A 16663-nucleotide genomic window follows, 5' to 3' on the forward strand; every position below is an offset into this window, starting at 1 on the left:
AACTACACCCAGTCATATGACCCCAAGACAGACTGCAGGCACTAAATGGTTAAGGCAACTTTCTAAAAGTGTCATTTTCAAACTTTTAACCAAAACATCCTACTTCACCATAAAAGAGGATTTTTCATTACACTTCTGAAGACAGAAACCATGAACTCTACCTGTTCTCATTTGAAAGTTACAGCTTATTAAATGTAATAAGATAACTCCAACGTTATATTATGGTAGAAGCAGGCCTTACAGTAGTGAAAAACTAATTCAGGAGTTTTTCACTACCAGGACATCTAAAACGTGAAATTACTTAACCTAATTGTTAAAAACATTGCCTTCTGCCATGTGGGCAGTTTAGGGCAACCCTAGAGGTGACAAATGTATTAAATTGGTTTAGGCTTTGCAAAAGGTTTATTTTGCCAAGTGGAAATGGCAGTTTTAAACTGCAATTCCCCAAAAATTAGAGAGTTTACCCAAGTTAGACCATAAGGGACCGGGTAGTTAACACTTAACAAAAACAAATTTCCCTTCTGTGTCAAATTCAATGGCTGTCAATAGCTTGCACTGCACTAGAAACTGCACTCAACCATTAAGTGTCATAAGAAGTCTATTTGAGTAAGTATAATTTATTACACACAATGCAAAAAAGACCTGCTTTTGATTGCAATGATTTTAAAATACATTAAAAATCATCATAGTGATATAACTGATTGACAAGGTCTGTAGTCACAGTTTTACATAAACACTTTACAAATATGCAATAATCACATCCAGATTACATCAAGGATAAAACAAAACAAACTGCAACCTTATATCAGTATGTTAACTGCAATGGTATTGGTGCCCAAGAAACAGGAGATATGTTATGCACATTTTTTATAAGCTCATTTCCTGGTATGTAATATCCACATATACATAATACATTAAATAAACCAATAAAAACAGTATATCAATCCATTAGTATGTCAGCGCGTTTCGGTGTATCTTATTTTCTTAACACCTTCTTCAAGACTCATATAACATTCATGACTTTCTCATAATTTCCATAAAAACAGAACACGCATCTAAAAGTAAACATTACTGGTACTGCACCAAAATAATAGTCTATGTTCACACAAGATAAGAATTGAATCAAATTGTATTTTAATTTTTTTTTTTAGATGCATGGTCTGTTTTTATGGAAATTATGGGAAAGACATGAATGTTATACGAGTCCTGAAGAAGGTGTTAAGAAAAGAAAAGATACACCGAAACGCGTTTACATACTAATGTACTAAAAGATGGTCAACTTGTCTGTGAGATAAGCGGGGATGCTAGTCTTGGCATGATAATGAGAACATTTTACATAGATTTATTCCTGTTGCAGAGTAACAAGCCATACACAGTAAGTAAAACAATGTTACTTTTTTTAGACAGAAGGATTCAATACTAGATCTTTTCTTCAACTTAAAATTCACAATTTTAAGTTGACTGTGGTACCTTCTGGAAGCACTTTTTCATTATATCCGTAAATTCGCAGTTTGAGCAATCAGCATTGTTTTTGCCATAATACAAAAATTGTTGCATCTTCACAAAATAGCTTTTGTTCACTTTTAAAAATTGGTGATTGAAATATTTTAGGGTCATACAAAGAACAAGGACCTAAAAAAGTAAAATTTGCCAAAGATCACTAGACCACTATAGAGAAACTGCAACAGCATTTACCTCTGAATCATGCTCCTCGGAAAGAGCTTTTTTCCAAATTTGACGGTGAGGTGTTCTCTTCCTTACATTTCAGAATATAGGTTTTTACTGTTGTATGCTTTTCCAGTCTCAATTGTCCTGGGATGAAATACCTTACTTACCCACCTAAGTGTGTACATGTAAATCATACAAGTAAATGCAAACATCAACAAGCATTTGCAATGCAATTGATCTCGCATTTACGAGAGTTTAAGCTATTGTCATTTACAATGGCAATATCTCAAACTCTTGTAAATGCGAGACCTGTTTCACTTTAAAGAATCAGCCTCCATTGTCCGGGGCTGCTTGAAAGTGAAAGCGGACATGGCGAGGAAAGCACGTCATGCCTGCAGTAGGAGAAACCCATTAAAGAAATGGTGCTTACAGACTAAATTAGACATACCGTGTCGCATCGGAAGTAAGAGTTCAAGTCGCCATGTGAGGTTACAAATGAGGACAAGGTGGTATCAAGGTGGAACTAACAACCCTAATAACAACTCGCAGGCCAGCATTTCCATACTCCACTACAACAAGTTCTCGCAGAGTAGCGCATGCGCGCTGATTCAGGCTCGACCTAAAGATCTTGGATTTTTCTGGAATGTTTACCTTCAAAAAGAGAAACACAGGGAAAAAGAGATCTGGACCACCCTCCATGCAACATGATAAAAGATCTGACTTATGGCTGCAGACAATGTTTCAACCTAAAGTAGATACATCTCTACAACTTTCTAAGCGTCTTTTCTGGAAATATATGCCACTAGATCCAATGCGATCTGTAATGCTCAAATCATCCACTGAACTGTGTGGTCAAAAAAGTGTGCAACAGCCGTTTGGAGGGGTTTCAATGTAACTTTGCAACTTCCTGGGGCTTCTGTTCATTAGTAGATGGAAGAAACTTTCTCCAGTGCGAAGGAGTAAGTTTACTAATCCTCAACATTTACGCTCTACTACTGACCCAATCCATCATAAGAGTGCTGCTAAAACCACATACCCTAACATTATTAACAAAAGGGACCTGACCAGCTAAACGGTCTGAGAGAATAGTTTAAAAATTGTTAAAAGATTATAAGGCCACACATAATTATCTATATTGTTTATGTCTGTATTACCTTTAAAATCTATAACTAACATATACAGATTATTTACTGAGGATCCGCATGTTTCCCTGCAATAGAAAGTTTTGTGCAGATTGTTCAGGACGATAGATTAAATAGGACTTGCAGACCATGGTGGGTAGGCTCACTGTCCCTGAGAGAGTAATGGTGTTGGTGGTTCAACATGAACGTTCTCATCTCCCACTGTTCTTAATCGAACATATCTAGGTTGCACAGAACTCACTGCATTTACTAGAAAATGAATACTATCAAATTATCAAACAATTAAAGTGGTATTGTAGAGTACTCTGAACTCCGTTAGTTACTGATACTAAAAATTCCTTTTTAGTAACAAACACCAGGGGGTCGATTCCGATCCAGTAAAAAGCGCTCCGAATTGCCGTTCGGAGCGTTTTTCCCGTACGAATCGTACCCTGCGACGTCCCCCGTACGTACGACGAAGTACGTTCCGTACCAGGAGCTGGACTCCGTACGAATCGTACAGGGACCGTACAAATCAAATCCCCGTACGAATCTCCCTGGGAACCCGCTGTACGGGACATCTGTACGGTTCGCGGCTGCTTTTTCCGAACCGGCAAGTACGATTCGTGTTGGGTACGCACCGTACGACCCTTTTTCTACGGGAGCTGAAAACAGCCGTAAAAGCAGAGTTCGCCCCAAAACAGGTATGCAACGGCCCCCCCGGTACTGTGCGTGCCCCCCCATCACGCGGTGTACGCACTGTACCCCGCGATCTTGGCGTGTACGCACCGTACCCCATGTACGCTGGGTGTACGGTGCGTACCCCATGTCAGCTGGGTGTACGGTGCGTACCCCCCATGATCGCAGGGGTACGGTGCGTACCCCTGCGATCATGGAGGGTACGCACCGTATGGTGTGTATGTGAATGTGCGTTTTTCCGTACGAATCGCCCTTACCTGACGTGGACCGTACGAATCGCGTCCTGATACCCCGGTCCGCATCGTACTCGTCGAGTTGTACGGTGTGTGTACGAGTCGTACGGAAACGGCTCCGGATGCGAATCGTACGGACGAGAATTTTACAGGATCGGAATCGGCCCCCTGGTAGGAGGAGAACCAGCTTCAACTGTCAGCGATTCATTTATTTTTTATTCTGTGCTGAAAGAAGTAGTCGGATATTCACCAGTGGGAATTCGGTGCAGAGATAAGTCCTTAACTCTTACTTGGAATTCAGTAGAAAATTGAGTTTAGCATTCAGTAACCCAGAGGGGCACGTGGGAGGTGGGATGTCCACCATGTAACAGCTTCAACACCATCCTGGTGCTCGATACATAGTGCAATTATAGCCATATATTAGGAATAGAGACTTGACTGTACAAAGTGATTCACACAAACGCACAGAAGTGTTAATGCCCATTTGCAAATGCACATCTATCCAATAAATAAGCCGGAAAGTCGTATAGACGTCTGTACAGTACAATTTGTGCTCTCCAGGCAATAAGTCTCATTCCACCCTCAAAGAGACAAGCTCTAGAGAGAAACCTCTCCGTAGAGTTACAAATACATACACATATGCCGAGGCACCCACAATTAGTCCATCTTGTGTCATAGGCAGTAACCTGCAGGTAGTTGTCACGCTAAGCCTGTGGAAGCTTTACCACATTAGCCACTATATTATTCAGCATTAATTATGTTATTAAATTAGTTCAGTGAGGTACCTGGAGACTATTTGCTGTCCGTGAGACACTCTTTGTCCATGTTGTTTATTGCATGTTACCATAGTCCTGGGTAAGGCAGACCCCTTTTGACATTTAGGCTGGTTTTGTGTATACTGTTGTTCTGTATTATTTTGTATGTTGAACAGTTTCATTGTAGGTTTATTTCCATACAGAATCTTCTTTTGGGCATTACTTACCAGTGCGTTGTCCTTTGAGGTGCTGGTTGCTTTGCTTATACCTTTTGGATAAGAAACAGTGCAAATGCAGTTTTTCTATTTGGCATGCTCATGGGTACAAACACTTAAGTGAGACATCAGTCACGTGCTTTGGTGACAAGTTGCTCCATAACACTTTCTATCTGCTTTTATAGCGGAATTATTTCCTCCTATTGTTTCTTCTATATTAGTATTCATCCGGTGATTGGTTCTGTAAGATGACGCTATTCACAAATAGTTCCAATTTTCCTTCTGTTTACACTTATTCTATTGGCGCTTGTGTGTAGTGTTGGTTTTATTAGGGATTGTCCAGTCTGTGGACGTTGTATATGTATGGTTTTAATTGTAATCACATTGTTTGCAGCCTTGAAAAAGTCGGTTGGACGAAACATGTGTCGGCTGCCAGTGTTTTGTGTATGAATTTTGAGAAGAAAAAAAGAAGAAAATAAAAAAAGGAATACTTTAAACTGACTCCCTGTGATTACTACTTTGGTTACTGCCTATGATACAAGATAGACTAATTTTGTGTGCTTCAGCATATGTGTATGTAGAGACTTGAATGTACATGCACATCAGTTAAAAGCTTAAAGATGTTTTTGGTATTTGGTGAAAAGGATTTGGATGTCACCAAAGCAGACATGATTAATGCTTCTACTTTTGTAGGGTTCAACTCTGATCCAGACATCCGCTTGGAAGGTTACCATGATGGTGGGATCCGGGTTGTTTGTGAATCCTCTGGATGGTATCCACCACCAGAGGTGCTGTGGAGAGAGGATGGTGGCAAGAGCCTTCCGAGAGCTTCTGAAGTGAAAACCCAAGACAAAGATGGTCTGTTCAAAGTCGAGAGTGTGGTGGTGATGACAAAAGAATCGCAGCGCGCTCTTTCATGCCATCTGCGGAATCCCCTGACTCAGCAGGACGAGGTCTCTACTATCTATTTATCAGGTAAGCTCCAGAGCTGCCATCTTAAGACTCATTTCAGTATGCTGACAATAACTGTGTTTCCCACAGATCTCTGCCTTTATTTAAATATTTATTAATTTTTATTTGCTGGGGTCCAGCTTATAGGCGCAGAACATATATTTGACACAAAACAATTTCTTAGGCTAGCAAGATAAATATTGACAATAGTAAACAATGCAAGTATCTTAGTAGCTATCTGTTGAGAGGAGGGAAGACTATGGATAGAGAGGTGGCTAATGGTGTAGGTTGAATGTTTCTCATTCTCCTGATAGAGATTTTTAGCTGTAGATTCCACATCTTTAGAATATTCCCCAGCGTCTGTATCTGGAAACTACTCAGTAGTACCTTTGCGCACAGGTAGTTGACACCACGTGGCTGCGCACTGACCTCGTTCTTCTCTGGGAATTACGAGAAGGACCTATGGGTGCCACTCGTCTGTGCTTATGTCAGTTCCTTTCCACGGCACCAGATGCGTATCCGAAGCTCACACTTGTTGCTCAGAGACATTTACATCAGCTATTCGGTCAAAAATGTACAGTGTGCAAGGGACTGTCACCCAAGAAAATGACAGGCTTGAAGCCCTGGAGGGATTGTTTAAAACAAATGTCAGTGATGGAACCCTGTCAGGTGTGCCTATGGTCGAGTAACAACTCTAAAGCAACTGTTCGTTGATGAATGCCATTGAAGACCATGAGGCGAAACTTTACATGATAAAACATAAGAAGATCCCATGACAGTACTAGTCACAGTCGTGGTCGAAACTAAAACTTCGGTCCCGTTCTTGCTCCAGAAGTTGAGGAAGCCGTGCCAGAGGCTGGTCTTCATCGAAATCTAAATCATCCAGTAAGTCCACAAAGCGTAAGAAATCAAAGTGTGGCTCTACCCCAACTCACATTCACCTGAGAAGGAGCCGGACCATGGGTCTTGATCTCCTCTTCCCAGAGATAGTTGACTTTGGAGCCAATCCCACAACTATTCTTGGCACAAACTGAGTTTCCAGGGCCGTCTGGCACTCTTAAAGAGATTGAAAAGTTCTTCGAGGTCAAACTCTGACTCTTCGTTGCGTGTTCGTGCCCCAGGGAGCCAAGAGGCCCTCCTTCTGAAGTACCACTGGTAGGTTCACACTCAGTACCAGTGGAACCTTCTGTGCCGATCAAGATGTCGCTGGCTGTGGTCCCTCCACCACCCCTATGGTCCACACCAGTACCTGGAACTTCTACACTGGTGCCGAATCCATCAATACTGTATGAGGAGCTACCTATAATACTCTCCGACTCCCAAGCCGGCGCCCATGTGAGCTCGGTAAAGTGGCACCTGCTGTCAATGCGCTGCTTGCCACCTCAACATGGTAGATCACACTCCTTTTTCAGTATGAACTCGGACACCGATTATTAAGTGGGTGATGAGTTTTCTCAGTCCTATTGAAGACAATTAATACGACAACTTTCAGGAGGCCACCGGTTTCAATGCCTCCCCTGAATCTGGTGTTCTCTCACCCTCTGGACCACCTACTGAAGAAACAGCCTCCTATTCCATGGTGATGCATAGGTCAGCTGAAGTCCTTGACCTCCAGCTCCCCCCCTTGGAGATTCAAACTAACCTGCTGATGGAAGTTCTCCAGCTGGGGCACATCTTCAGAGGCCTCTATGGCACTTAATGAGGCAGTAACCGATACCTTGTTGGGCGCTTGGATCAACCTTGCTCTGGTCCCCCAGTCAACAGACAAATAGGGAGACATCATCCCCTTGCCCTGTGCAACCCTGCGTGCCTGTTTCAACACCCTTCCACCTAAAGTTTAATGGTGCAAGGGTCCATAAGCAGGGCTCACTTGCAAAACTTTTCTGACTACTCTCCCCCCCCTAATAGGGAATCAAAGTGAATGGAGACATTTGGGAAGGGAGGTTTTTCTTTCACTAGCCTGGCTGTCCATTCAGTAAAAGCAACTATCTTCTGAGATGCTACTCCCATGCTTTGGGACTTAGAGGCTACAGTTCTCCTGGGTGTACCCTTAAGATCTCAGATCTGTCTTTGCCCATCACGGATGTCCAGGACTTGCCACAAATTCGCAATTTGTTGTGACTTGAACACCACAGATTTCATCGAGCGGATCATTGGCACCAGTATTGACATTTGCCCTCACGGTTGTCTGCAGTGAACTGGTTTTTCAGTTGAGATCTAATCAACCCTCATTGAAATGCCTTGCCTGGGATTCGCCATGGGACGTGTCTGTTCGACGATAAGGCAGATTTTGCTCTCGAGCAGTTTAAGGAGAGCAGGGCAAAGGATTGCTCTTCAAGCCTTTCTGCCCCACCTCACCACCTCGCCCCTGACCCACAGCTCCTTTCACAGCTTCAACAGAGGTACCACTCCAACCACAGCATGAATCCCAGCAGTTTCCCGGTCATGGTGATAGTGTCCACTGGTGCCAAGGTCAACCAGCTCCCAGCCCTACCTTCAACCCCACCTGCCAAACGCCTTTAGCGTGCCCTGCATTTAGTACAGCCACCCGATGCGAGGTGCGATCCAAACATTCTTGCATGGTTGGCATGCCATAACATCAGACAGATGGGTCCTGCAAACTGTTTCCAAGGGCTATGCCCTCCTCTTCCTTTCATCACAGCCGCACCTTTCTTCTGGAAGAGTTGGATATCAGAGGCGTCTGGTCTCCAGTGCAGTCTTGGCTTCACATCAGCCTTCTAGAGTTAGGGATAATTCGCTTGGCACTGAAAGCCTTACTCCCATCCATCAAATGGTGGCTGATACAGTTGCTCCAGGTCAACACCACTGTTATGTGGTACTGTAACAAAAAGGACGGGGTGGGATCATGGACCCCGTACCAGAAGGTCTTGCGCCTCCGAAAGTGGCTGGACCATAAAGGTAGATTCCTGGTGGTGAACAACCTGACAGGATCAGCGAATGCCAGGGTCGATAAGCCCAGCCGTCGGCACCTAGCAGACCACAAGTGGCAGTTACACCCTTGCCGCAAGGTCTCTTCCGTCAATGGAGAGAACCTTGACTCAGTCTGATCACCACTGCCAAAAGCATGCAATGTCCGCTCCTCTGAGTTTCCAAGTCACTTCTCACTCAGAAAGTCGTTTCGCCTCAAGCAGAATTCAGGACTCCTTTCTGCCTTTCCACCGATACCAATTCTGCCCTGAGTTCTCAAAAAGATAAGGAGGGACTGGACCCAAGTCCTGGGCTTGAGCATCTGTCCTCTGACCAGGCTGCCACTCCAGGAAGACCTGCTGTTGCAGCAGAATAGCAAGGTTCTCCACTCTCGCCTTTGCAGCCTCCATCTTCTTTCTGGAGATTGGGTTGCGACAGCTGAACACTTTCGACCTTCCTCCGAACGTGATTGATGTTGTCATGGTAACCAGGCGTTTGTTGCCAAAAACTATATATGCCGGTTGTTGGGACAAAATTGTGGTTTGGTGTGGCAAGGCCTTGCTCTGGGCACAGTTAAAGGTTATCTTTCGGGCCGCTCAGCCTTCTTACGGTTGCCTGATCAGCCGTCCTTATTTAAGTCGCCTGATGTGATGCGTTTTTGATAGGACATATGTTTCCTCCTTCAACCTTTTGTGATGCCCCAATGGGACCTGAACATTGTCCTTACTTACCTCATGTGTATTTCCTTCGAGCCACTTCACGGTTGTCTTTTATGGCTCCTCACCATCAAAACAGTGTTCTTCATTGCCATCACCTCAACACAGCGTGTGAGCGAGCTCCAGGCTCTGTGTGTTCATCCACAATACTCCCCCTTCTTTCCTGGCAAGCTTGTTCTGTGTTCTAGGGCATCCTATCTCCAAAAAGTTGTGGTGCCGTTCCACGACAGCCAATTCATCACCCTGCTGGCTTTGTGTGTTCCACATCACCCCTCTAACGACTGGAAGAGGCTCCATTGGTTGGCCCCTAAGAGAGTGCTCAGCTTCTACATTGATCGAACCAAAGACCACCAGGTGCACGATCAGCTCTTTTGTGGGGTTCGCGAGAGCGTGAAATGCAAGGCTGTGCAGAAGCATACTATCTCATGCTGGATCGTGCTCTGCATTAAGATCTGTTGTGCACTGGTGAAGAAGTAGTCTCGAGTAGACCTGTGTGCCCATTCTGCATTAGCCTCCTGAGTCCCTGTCCTAGATATCTGCCAGGCGGCTACATGAGTGTCCATACATTCACAAAAGACTATTGTATGGATGATCAGGTTTGCTCAAAGGGGCATTTTGCCATCAAGGTTCTGCATCACTTTGTGTTTTGAGTCCATTCACAGACTCACCCCGTGATTGGTGCTGCTTTGGTATCTATTCAGAAGGTGAGGAACAGGTCTCTATCAGAAGAGCAAGTTACTTACCTTCAGTAATGCCTACCTGCAGATTCCTCAGTGACACTCCTGTCCTCCCGGTTCTTTGAGTAGACTCCATGCTTTAATAAGATCCCTGGTCTAGTAATCTGAACACTGGGTTGCTTTTGGGGCTCGGTGTCTGGAGGCACAGGCAGTCCTGAAAACATCTGGGGCCAGATGTAGGAGGCCAAATACCGGTAGGTAACGGCCGATTTTGGCTGTTACCGACCGGTATTTGGAGTTTCAGATGTAGGGGGCCTTAAATTGACCGATTCGGTAAATTTACAGATTCGGTAAATTTACCGATTCTGTAAATTACCGAATCGGTAAATTTACCGAATCGCAGTTTTGTGATGTAGGTGGCACTGAAAACAGTGCCACAGACCCTTCAGAATTCGTTATTTACCATGACATACTATGTCATGGTAAATAACGAATTCCTGTGTACACTTGTGCCATGTGACACACATACATGCCCTAAGGGCATGTATGTGTGTCACATGGCACACAAGCCAGAATCAGGGGTGCAACAGGGTGTCAAAGTGACACCCTGTCCCCCTTGCAAAATCGGTAATTTTACCAAATCGGTATTTACCGATTCTGTACATGACATTGATTCCTATGGGCCTCAAGGCCCATAGGAATCAATGGCAATTACCGAATCGGTAAATACCGATTTGGTAATTACCGAATCATACAGATTCTGTAAAAATTACCGAATTTTTACGTACATCTGATTTACCGAATCTAGAATACTGAATCGGTAAAATTCGGTATTCTAGAGTCGGTAAAACAGATTTACCTACGTCGGGCCCCTGATGTTAGCGCTTGAGAGTAGTGCCTATATAGGCCCTGCACATCATTTCCGGAGCAGAACGGCATTAGTGCTTAGCTATCAGCATGACTTACCGGCGAGCCAAAGTACTACTGAAAAGTTTCCAGATCCAGTCTGATGCCTGTGGGACATTCAAAAGTTGCTCTCTACCAGGAGGACCATTACCGAAGGTAAGTCACTTTTTCATGTTGGCTGTCTCACTCTAAGCTTCTCTCTGTTTCTTGCTTTTACTCTACCCTCCCTTTCAGTTTCCTCTCATTGTTATTTGTTGATTTTGTAAGCAATATACTTTTGACAACAAATGCTGCATATAATAACAGTACAACAATAAATATGCATTTTTGTTCAAGGCTTATAGAGAGGGTGATGGATTAGAAGGATGATGGGTGTTGAACAATAACTGGAGAATTCATTCATGTATAATATAGCTGGGTATAGTGAAATATTTATTGTGTAGATAATTACAGTATGCTGTTAATTTAGTAAATTATTGTTCCACAGTATGCCTCTTAGGGCCAGTAATGAAGGATGTGAGCTAACTGTTTAAATACCTATAAGCAGGAAGAGAAATCTTGTGTTAGTGCCACAGTAATCAATAATCAAACTGCTTCTCGTACTAGTTTGGATGTGGTTCGGAGCTGAGCCACTCAGGATCTCAGTGAGGTCTTTGCTTTGAACAGAAGTTGCAGTAGCTTGGAAAGAGTTTTATTTTTAGCTGCCAGCTATTCGGCATTCGTTTTACTGAGCTATAGGATTGTGTCGAGAAAGATTATAAAGAGCCCTTGTCTCAAATCTAAGATCCTTTTCAAGTGCAGTAACATAAAATAGGGGGAGACCTACTAGAACGTAGTTACGGCAGTCTAGTGTGCTAAGCGCTAGTTATGAGACATTCTTGGCTGTATGGAAGGAAGTGTAAAACTGGGCATTTGTATGTTCAGCGATTGTAATCTAGTTGTGTGGCTGTGTCAGTCATAAAAGCTTCCATGTTTATTAATGGGCTGGGCTATACCCCAAGGTTCCTGACTGGGGTTGCTATGATCAACAGGTCTGGGGGGAAATGGTGGGTTTGGAGAGCGAGGTAGGTGCACATGCATATGGAAAATAGTCTATTTCAGTTTTGTGTGAATTAATCATAAGTAAGTAGGCAACTCCCCTGTGGCAGATGGCTGTGAGCCACTTCGAAACCAGTGTCTTGAGGAGAGGAGTGGAGAAAGTGAGAAAACAATTGGTAATGTGTTTACAGAGAGGCTTTGAAAATATGAGGGATATCAAAAAGGGATGAGGTGTAAAGAGAGGAGATGCCCCAGGAATGAAAATAAAATAAAATTTCTAAAGCGCAACAATTACCTGGAGGTATCTAGGCGCTGAGACAAGCTGAGAAACCGAATATGTTTATGGAAAGGGATGAGAGGCTACTTAGTGAAAAGCCAGGTTTTTTAATTCTTCCTGAATGCTAGTAGATGTGCTTTGTTTTGGAATTCTGTGGGGAGCAAGTTCCACAGCCTCGTCGTACATGTTACGAACCCCTTCCCTCCCCAGTTAACTTGTTTGAATCTGGATATTACAAGATTTCCGCTTGTGGATGAGCGCAGTGAACGTGCTGGAATCTAACATTGGAAACGTTGTCTAAAATAATCTAGGCCAAGGCCTTGTAGCGCTTTGAAGGCTATACAGAGTGCTTTAAATTGGATGCGTTCTCCAATAGGAAGCCTGTGCAGTTGGACCAGAGCTTGAGATTCAGATTTGAGTTTCAGGATACGTAGCAGTGACCGCGCTGCCGCTGAGCCATGCAAATTGTCTGCCGACTGAGGCTTGGTGGTAGAGAGACTTAACAGAAAACCTGTGAGAGATCTGATATAAAACACAATTGATCGCTGTGTCTGTGATACCGAGAATGGTTAGGGAGGCCAAAAAGGTAGGGTGATCAAAAGCCTCAGTGGCCGCTGAGAGATCGAGAAGTAGGAGACTAGACAAGAGGTGAGTATGGTGCTCCGAGATGATGTAGTTGGACATGAGGCAGAGGGAAGTTTCTGTATTTCTACAGAGTGCATAATGTTGAATCCATATTTGTAAAAAGGTAAAGGACAGCTCAATGATCCCTTGAAAGCTTTGGTCTGAGTCAAGTCAAGTCAAGTCAAAAAATTTATATAGCGCGCTACATACCCAGAGGGTCTCAAGGCGCTTGAAGAGGGGTGAGTATACAACAACAATGGTAATGCAACATGGGGATCATCCAGCAAACATACTTTAGGCAGAAAAGTACATGAAAGGAGAGTACACATAGTTTGATGGACATCAAACTAATCCATTGTCTGGTTTTCCCACCATTTGTCCTGCCTCTTTTTTGGTTTCTCTTCTTTATCCTATTTGCTGTCTCTATTCATTTGAGGAGGAAGCTATATTTTTCTATGTTCCTGCTCTAAAACTGGCTATATCTCTGTTGGCACTGTCATACTATTAAAATCAACTTTGAATTCCATAAAAGCTAAGTTTATTAGTATAGTTATATACCACTCTTTTGGGGTTAGCAGTTTAATTATTGTGTTCTCCAGATTTCTCATGTATCTCGATAATACTTACTTTTGTAATGATGTTTTACATGGTTTTATCTTTGCTCAATAAAGCTTTCTAAACTCAAAAAATCAACTTTGAAGATATGTACCCTCATGAGCCATCTGAACGTCTTTCTTTGCTTTGTCTAACATTGTGCATTTTAAACATATCTTAATCAAGCACTGTCCTGTAAGGCAATAATAAACTGTACAGATATTTTGTGAAATAACAAATAATATACTCTTCTCTTTTCTCACTTTCCCAGTGCTTCCATCACCTGCAAACCATATCAGTGCTGGTTTATTTTTAAATGACTCTTCAAACTAATGTTCTTCTCGTTGCAGAGTCTTTCTTCTCAACCTTCTCGCCCTGGGAGTTAATGCTCTCTGTGCTACTGTTTGTTTGGATTCTCTTATGCCTCCTGTTCCTCGGTACCTTCTGGAAACAGAATCAAGCAAAAAGTAAGAAATCCTTATCTTTCTGTTAGTTGACTGGACTCGGCCCATACTCGTCACTGGCCATGTCTGCTCCATTTGATTTCGGTGATGGATTGCGCACCCCTCTTCCTTTCTCAAGAATGATGTTTTCTACAGAACTTTCCTGATCGTTTGACTCAAAAGTAATGGGTTTGCTGGCAGTTCTGAAAAATTATCTAAGGAATTATATCAAAAACTCATTGCCTGACTTAATACCCTTAAACAATATTTCTTTGTTGGTGCAAATTAATAAACATGCCTAAAAATGAACCCCTGATTTAGAACAGTGGGCGTACAGAAGGCAAATCTTCATGCAACATTATAAAAGAATAGCACTAATTCACTCTATCTTCTCCTAAGCCAAGAAAAATAACCCCCATTTTAAACTTTGCGAACAGAAATAATGCCTTTCCGAATTCGAGTTATTAATTTAGGAGAGGGTACACTTATCAACTTAATACACCCAATCTAGCCAGGTCCCTAACAGTTTTGTGAGAGCATCTACTTATCCCAGCTAGCTGTAGGGCAAGCATCAAGCAGTCCCCCATAGAAATATATGCACCACCTTCAAGCAGTATCACACAGGATTAAAGTTAAGAGCACAACAAAATAGTATCCCCTCGCTATCCAGAGAGACTCTGTTTTGCATCACAACCCTGTGAGCATTATCTGGGTAGGCGATTTTAATATACATTGCTGTCCATATGTAGTCAAAACAATCTGTGGTATCATAGATATGCAATGTGTGAACCTCACTCATTTTAAACATGATACCTATGGATCCACCCTGAACAGTCTTATGGTGAAGTTAAGTCTTGGGATCAAAAACAGAGTGTTGAATGAGAGTGATAGCCTAGCGACTACTTAGAAATGATTATGAGTCTTCTATTGACTTTAATATGACTTCCGAAGCTCTGGTCCCAGATATTAAAGGGTTTGAAGCCACGTTTACAGGTTGAAGTGACCATGCAATGCTAGAGATTATGGTGACTTTACCCATGAAAACAAAAGGTATATCTACGTTGGGATTTGACCCAGTCCTGGCATCAACAAATGGGCTTTCTATTAAATGGGAGAAAGAAGACCATACAGCATACTATGCCAGAAATCGATCGATGTTTAGACCCTGAGGCTGACCCAGTACAAACAAGCACTGAGTCGTAGGACACGGCCACTGCAAGCCCGAGAGAGAGGTTGGTTTGATTCTGAGTGCACACCAGCAAGAAAGCAAGTTAATATAGCGCTACAGCAGCAACCAAAGGACCCATCTTCAATTAGGCTGGCTGTGCACTTTGTATTTGATTATTTATAGAGCGCACTGTGACCAGAATGGTATCCTGGTGCTAGGTAGCCGGAGGACTCATCAGGAGAGACATACAAAATGACAGACAAATGTTGTAATCCTAGAGACACGGGATTTAACCCAGTAGTTAATGGGGCAAGAGCAACATTTTGAGGGACTCCCTGAACTTAAACAGGTCGGTTTGAGATTGTACTGAGACTATTAGCTTGTTCCATAGCTGTGCCGTTTTCACTGTTAAGGCGCATCCTCCCTGTCGAACTTTAATGAATCTCTTTTCTTGAAAATAATTAAGTGTAACCGATTGAAGGGCCCTATCAGGAGTATATTTTCTTATTCTGGCCTGCGATGGCTTTGGTCCTTTGTCGTGCAATGCCTTGAAGACAATGCAGAGTGATATAAAAGTAATCCTCTGTTTAATGGCCACTCATGGAGATCTTTAAGAGCGCCAGAGGTAGAAGAGTTCCGAGATCTATTTAGCGTTAATTTAGCTGTGACTATCCGAACACGTTCCAATTTCTTTAGTAAATTGTTAGGGGCTCCCAAAAGGAGGGCATTGCAGTAGTCCAGTCTGCTTAATATAAAGCCTCTGGAAATCAAGGATCCTGCTTTGGAAGTTAACATTGGGGACAGTTTTCCGACGCCCGAATCAAGGCGAAGCAGCTCCCAGCAACTCCATCCATATGCTTTTCCACACAAATGTCGTCATCTGGCACTACTCCCAGGTTCCGGACCACACTCGAGTTGCTAAGCAGGGTCTCTGTGTGTGGAGGCCAAAGATTGGAGGGTATGGAAATTGGGATTTTACTAGAGGGGCAGCAGAGAAGCTATGTTTTACCTCCATTCAGCATAAGGGAGTTTGTATTAATCCAACTAAATATGTCAATTATGCAGGCCTTAAAGTTGCTGATCGAGTCAGCCTGATTATTATTTAGTGATAGAATCGATTGGGAACCATCAGCATTAACAATAAATTTGATTTTGTAAGACTTGATACGTGAGACTAGTGGTTTGATGTAGACCTTAATCAAAATTGGGCTAAGAGAGAATCCCTGAGGAACACCACTTTGAATTGTTGTGAGTTTAGAGCGAAACAGGGGCAATGGACACCAACTTGCAGCGATAATTAAGGTAAGATTTTAGCCAGTTTAACACCAGGCCCCTGACAACCACTGACATTAGTCTAATCAGTAGAGTGCAGTGGTTCACCGTGTCAAACACGGCCGATAGGAGAACCAATACTACTGGTTGTCCGCTGTTTGTCATCCTACGTATTTCATCAATGACGGAGAGCCATGCAGTATCTGTTCCATGGCTGGGTCGGAAGCCAAATTGCTCTTCCTCTAGCCATGTATGGTCCTCCAGATATTGGGACAGAATGTTACTACCCTGTTGTTCTAGTATTTTTATTGGAAAAGGAAGACGGGAGATTGGTCAGTAGTTGGCCAGAACTGGAGGGTCATTCAAGGATTACTTCAA

General features: G+C 43.0%; 1 protein-coding gene across 1 annotated transcript in view; it reads left to right on the forward strand.

Annotated features, from left to right (window-relative positions):
- LOC144756225 (butyrophilin subfamily 1 member A1-like) overlaps nt 1–16663 on the forward strand; it is a 121776-nt gene that overhangs the window by 81882 nt on the left and 23231 nt on the right. Inside the window, exons 4-5 of the mRNA XM_078645842.1 lie at nt 5385–5666; nt 13753–13869. Coding sequence (XP_078501968.1) covers nt 5385–5666; nt 13753–13869 — 399 coding nt within the window. The remainder of the gene's footprint in view (nt 1–5384; nt 5667–13752; nt 13870–16663) is intronic.

The sequence above is a fragment of the Lissotriton helveticus genome, chromosome 5_1, assembly GCF_964261635.1.
Source record: "Lissotriton helveticus chromosome 5_1, aLisHel1.1, whole genome shotgun sequence".
NCBI classification, from domain to species: Eukaryota; Metazoa; Chordata; class Amphibia; order Caudata; family Salamandridae; genus Lissotriton; species Lissotriton helveticus.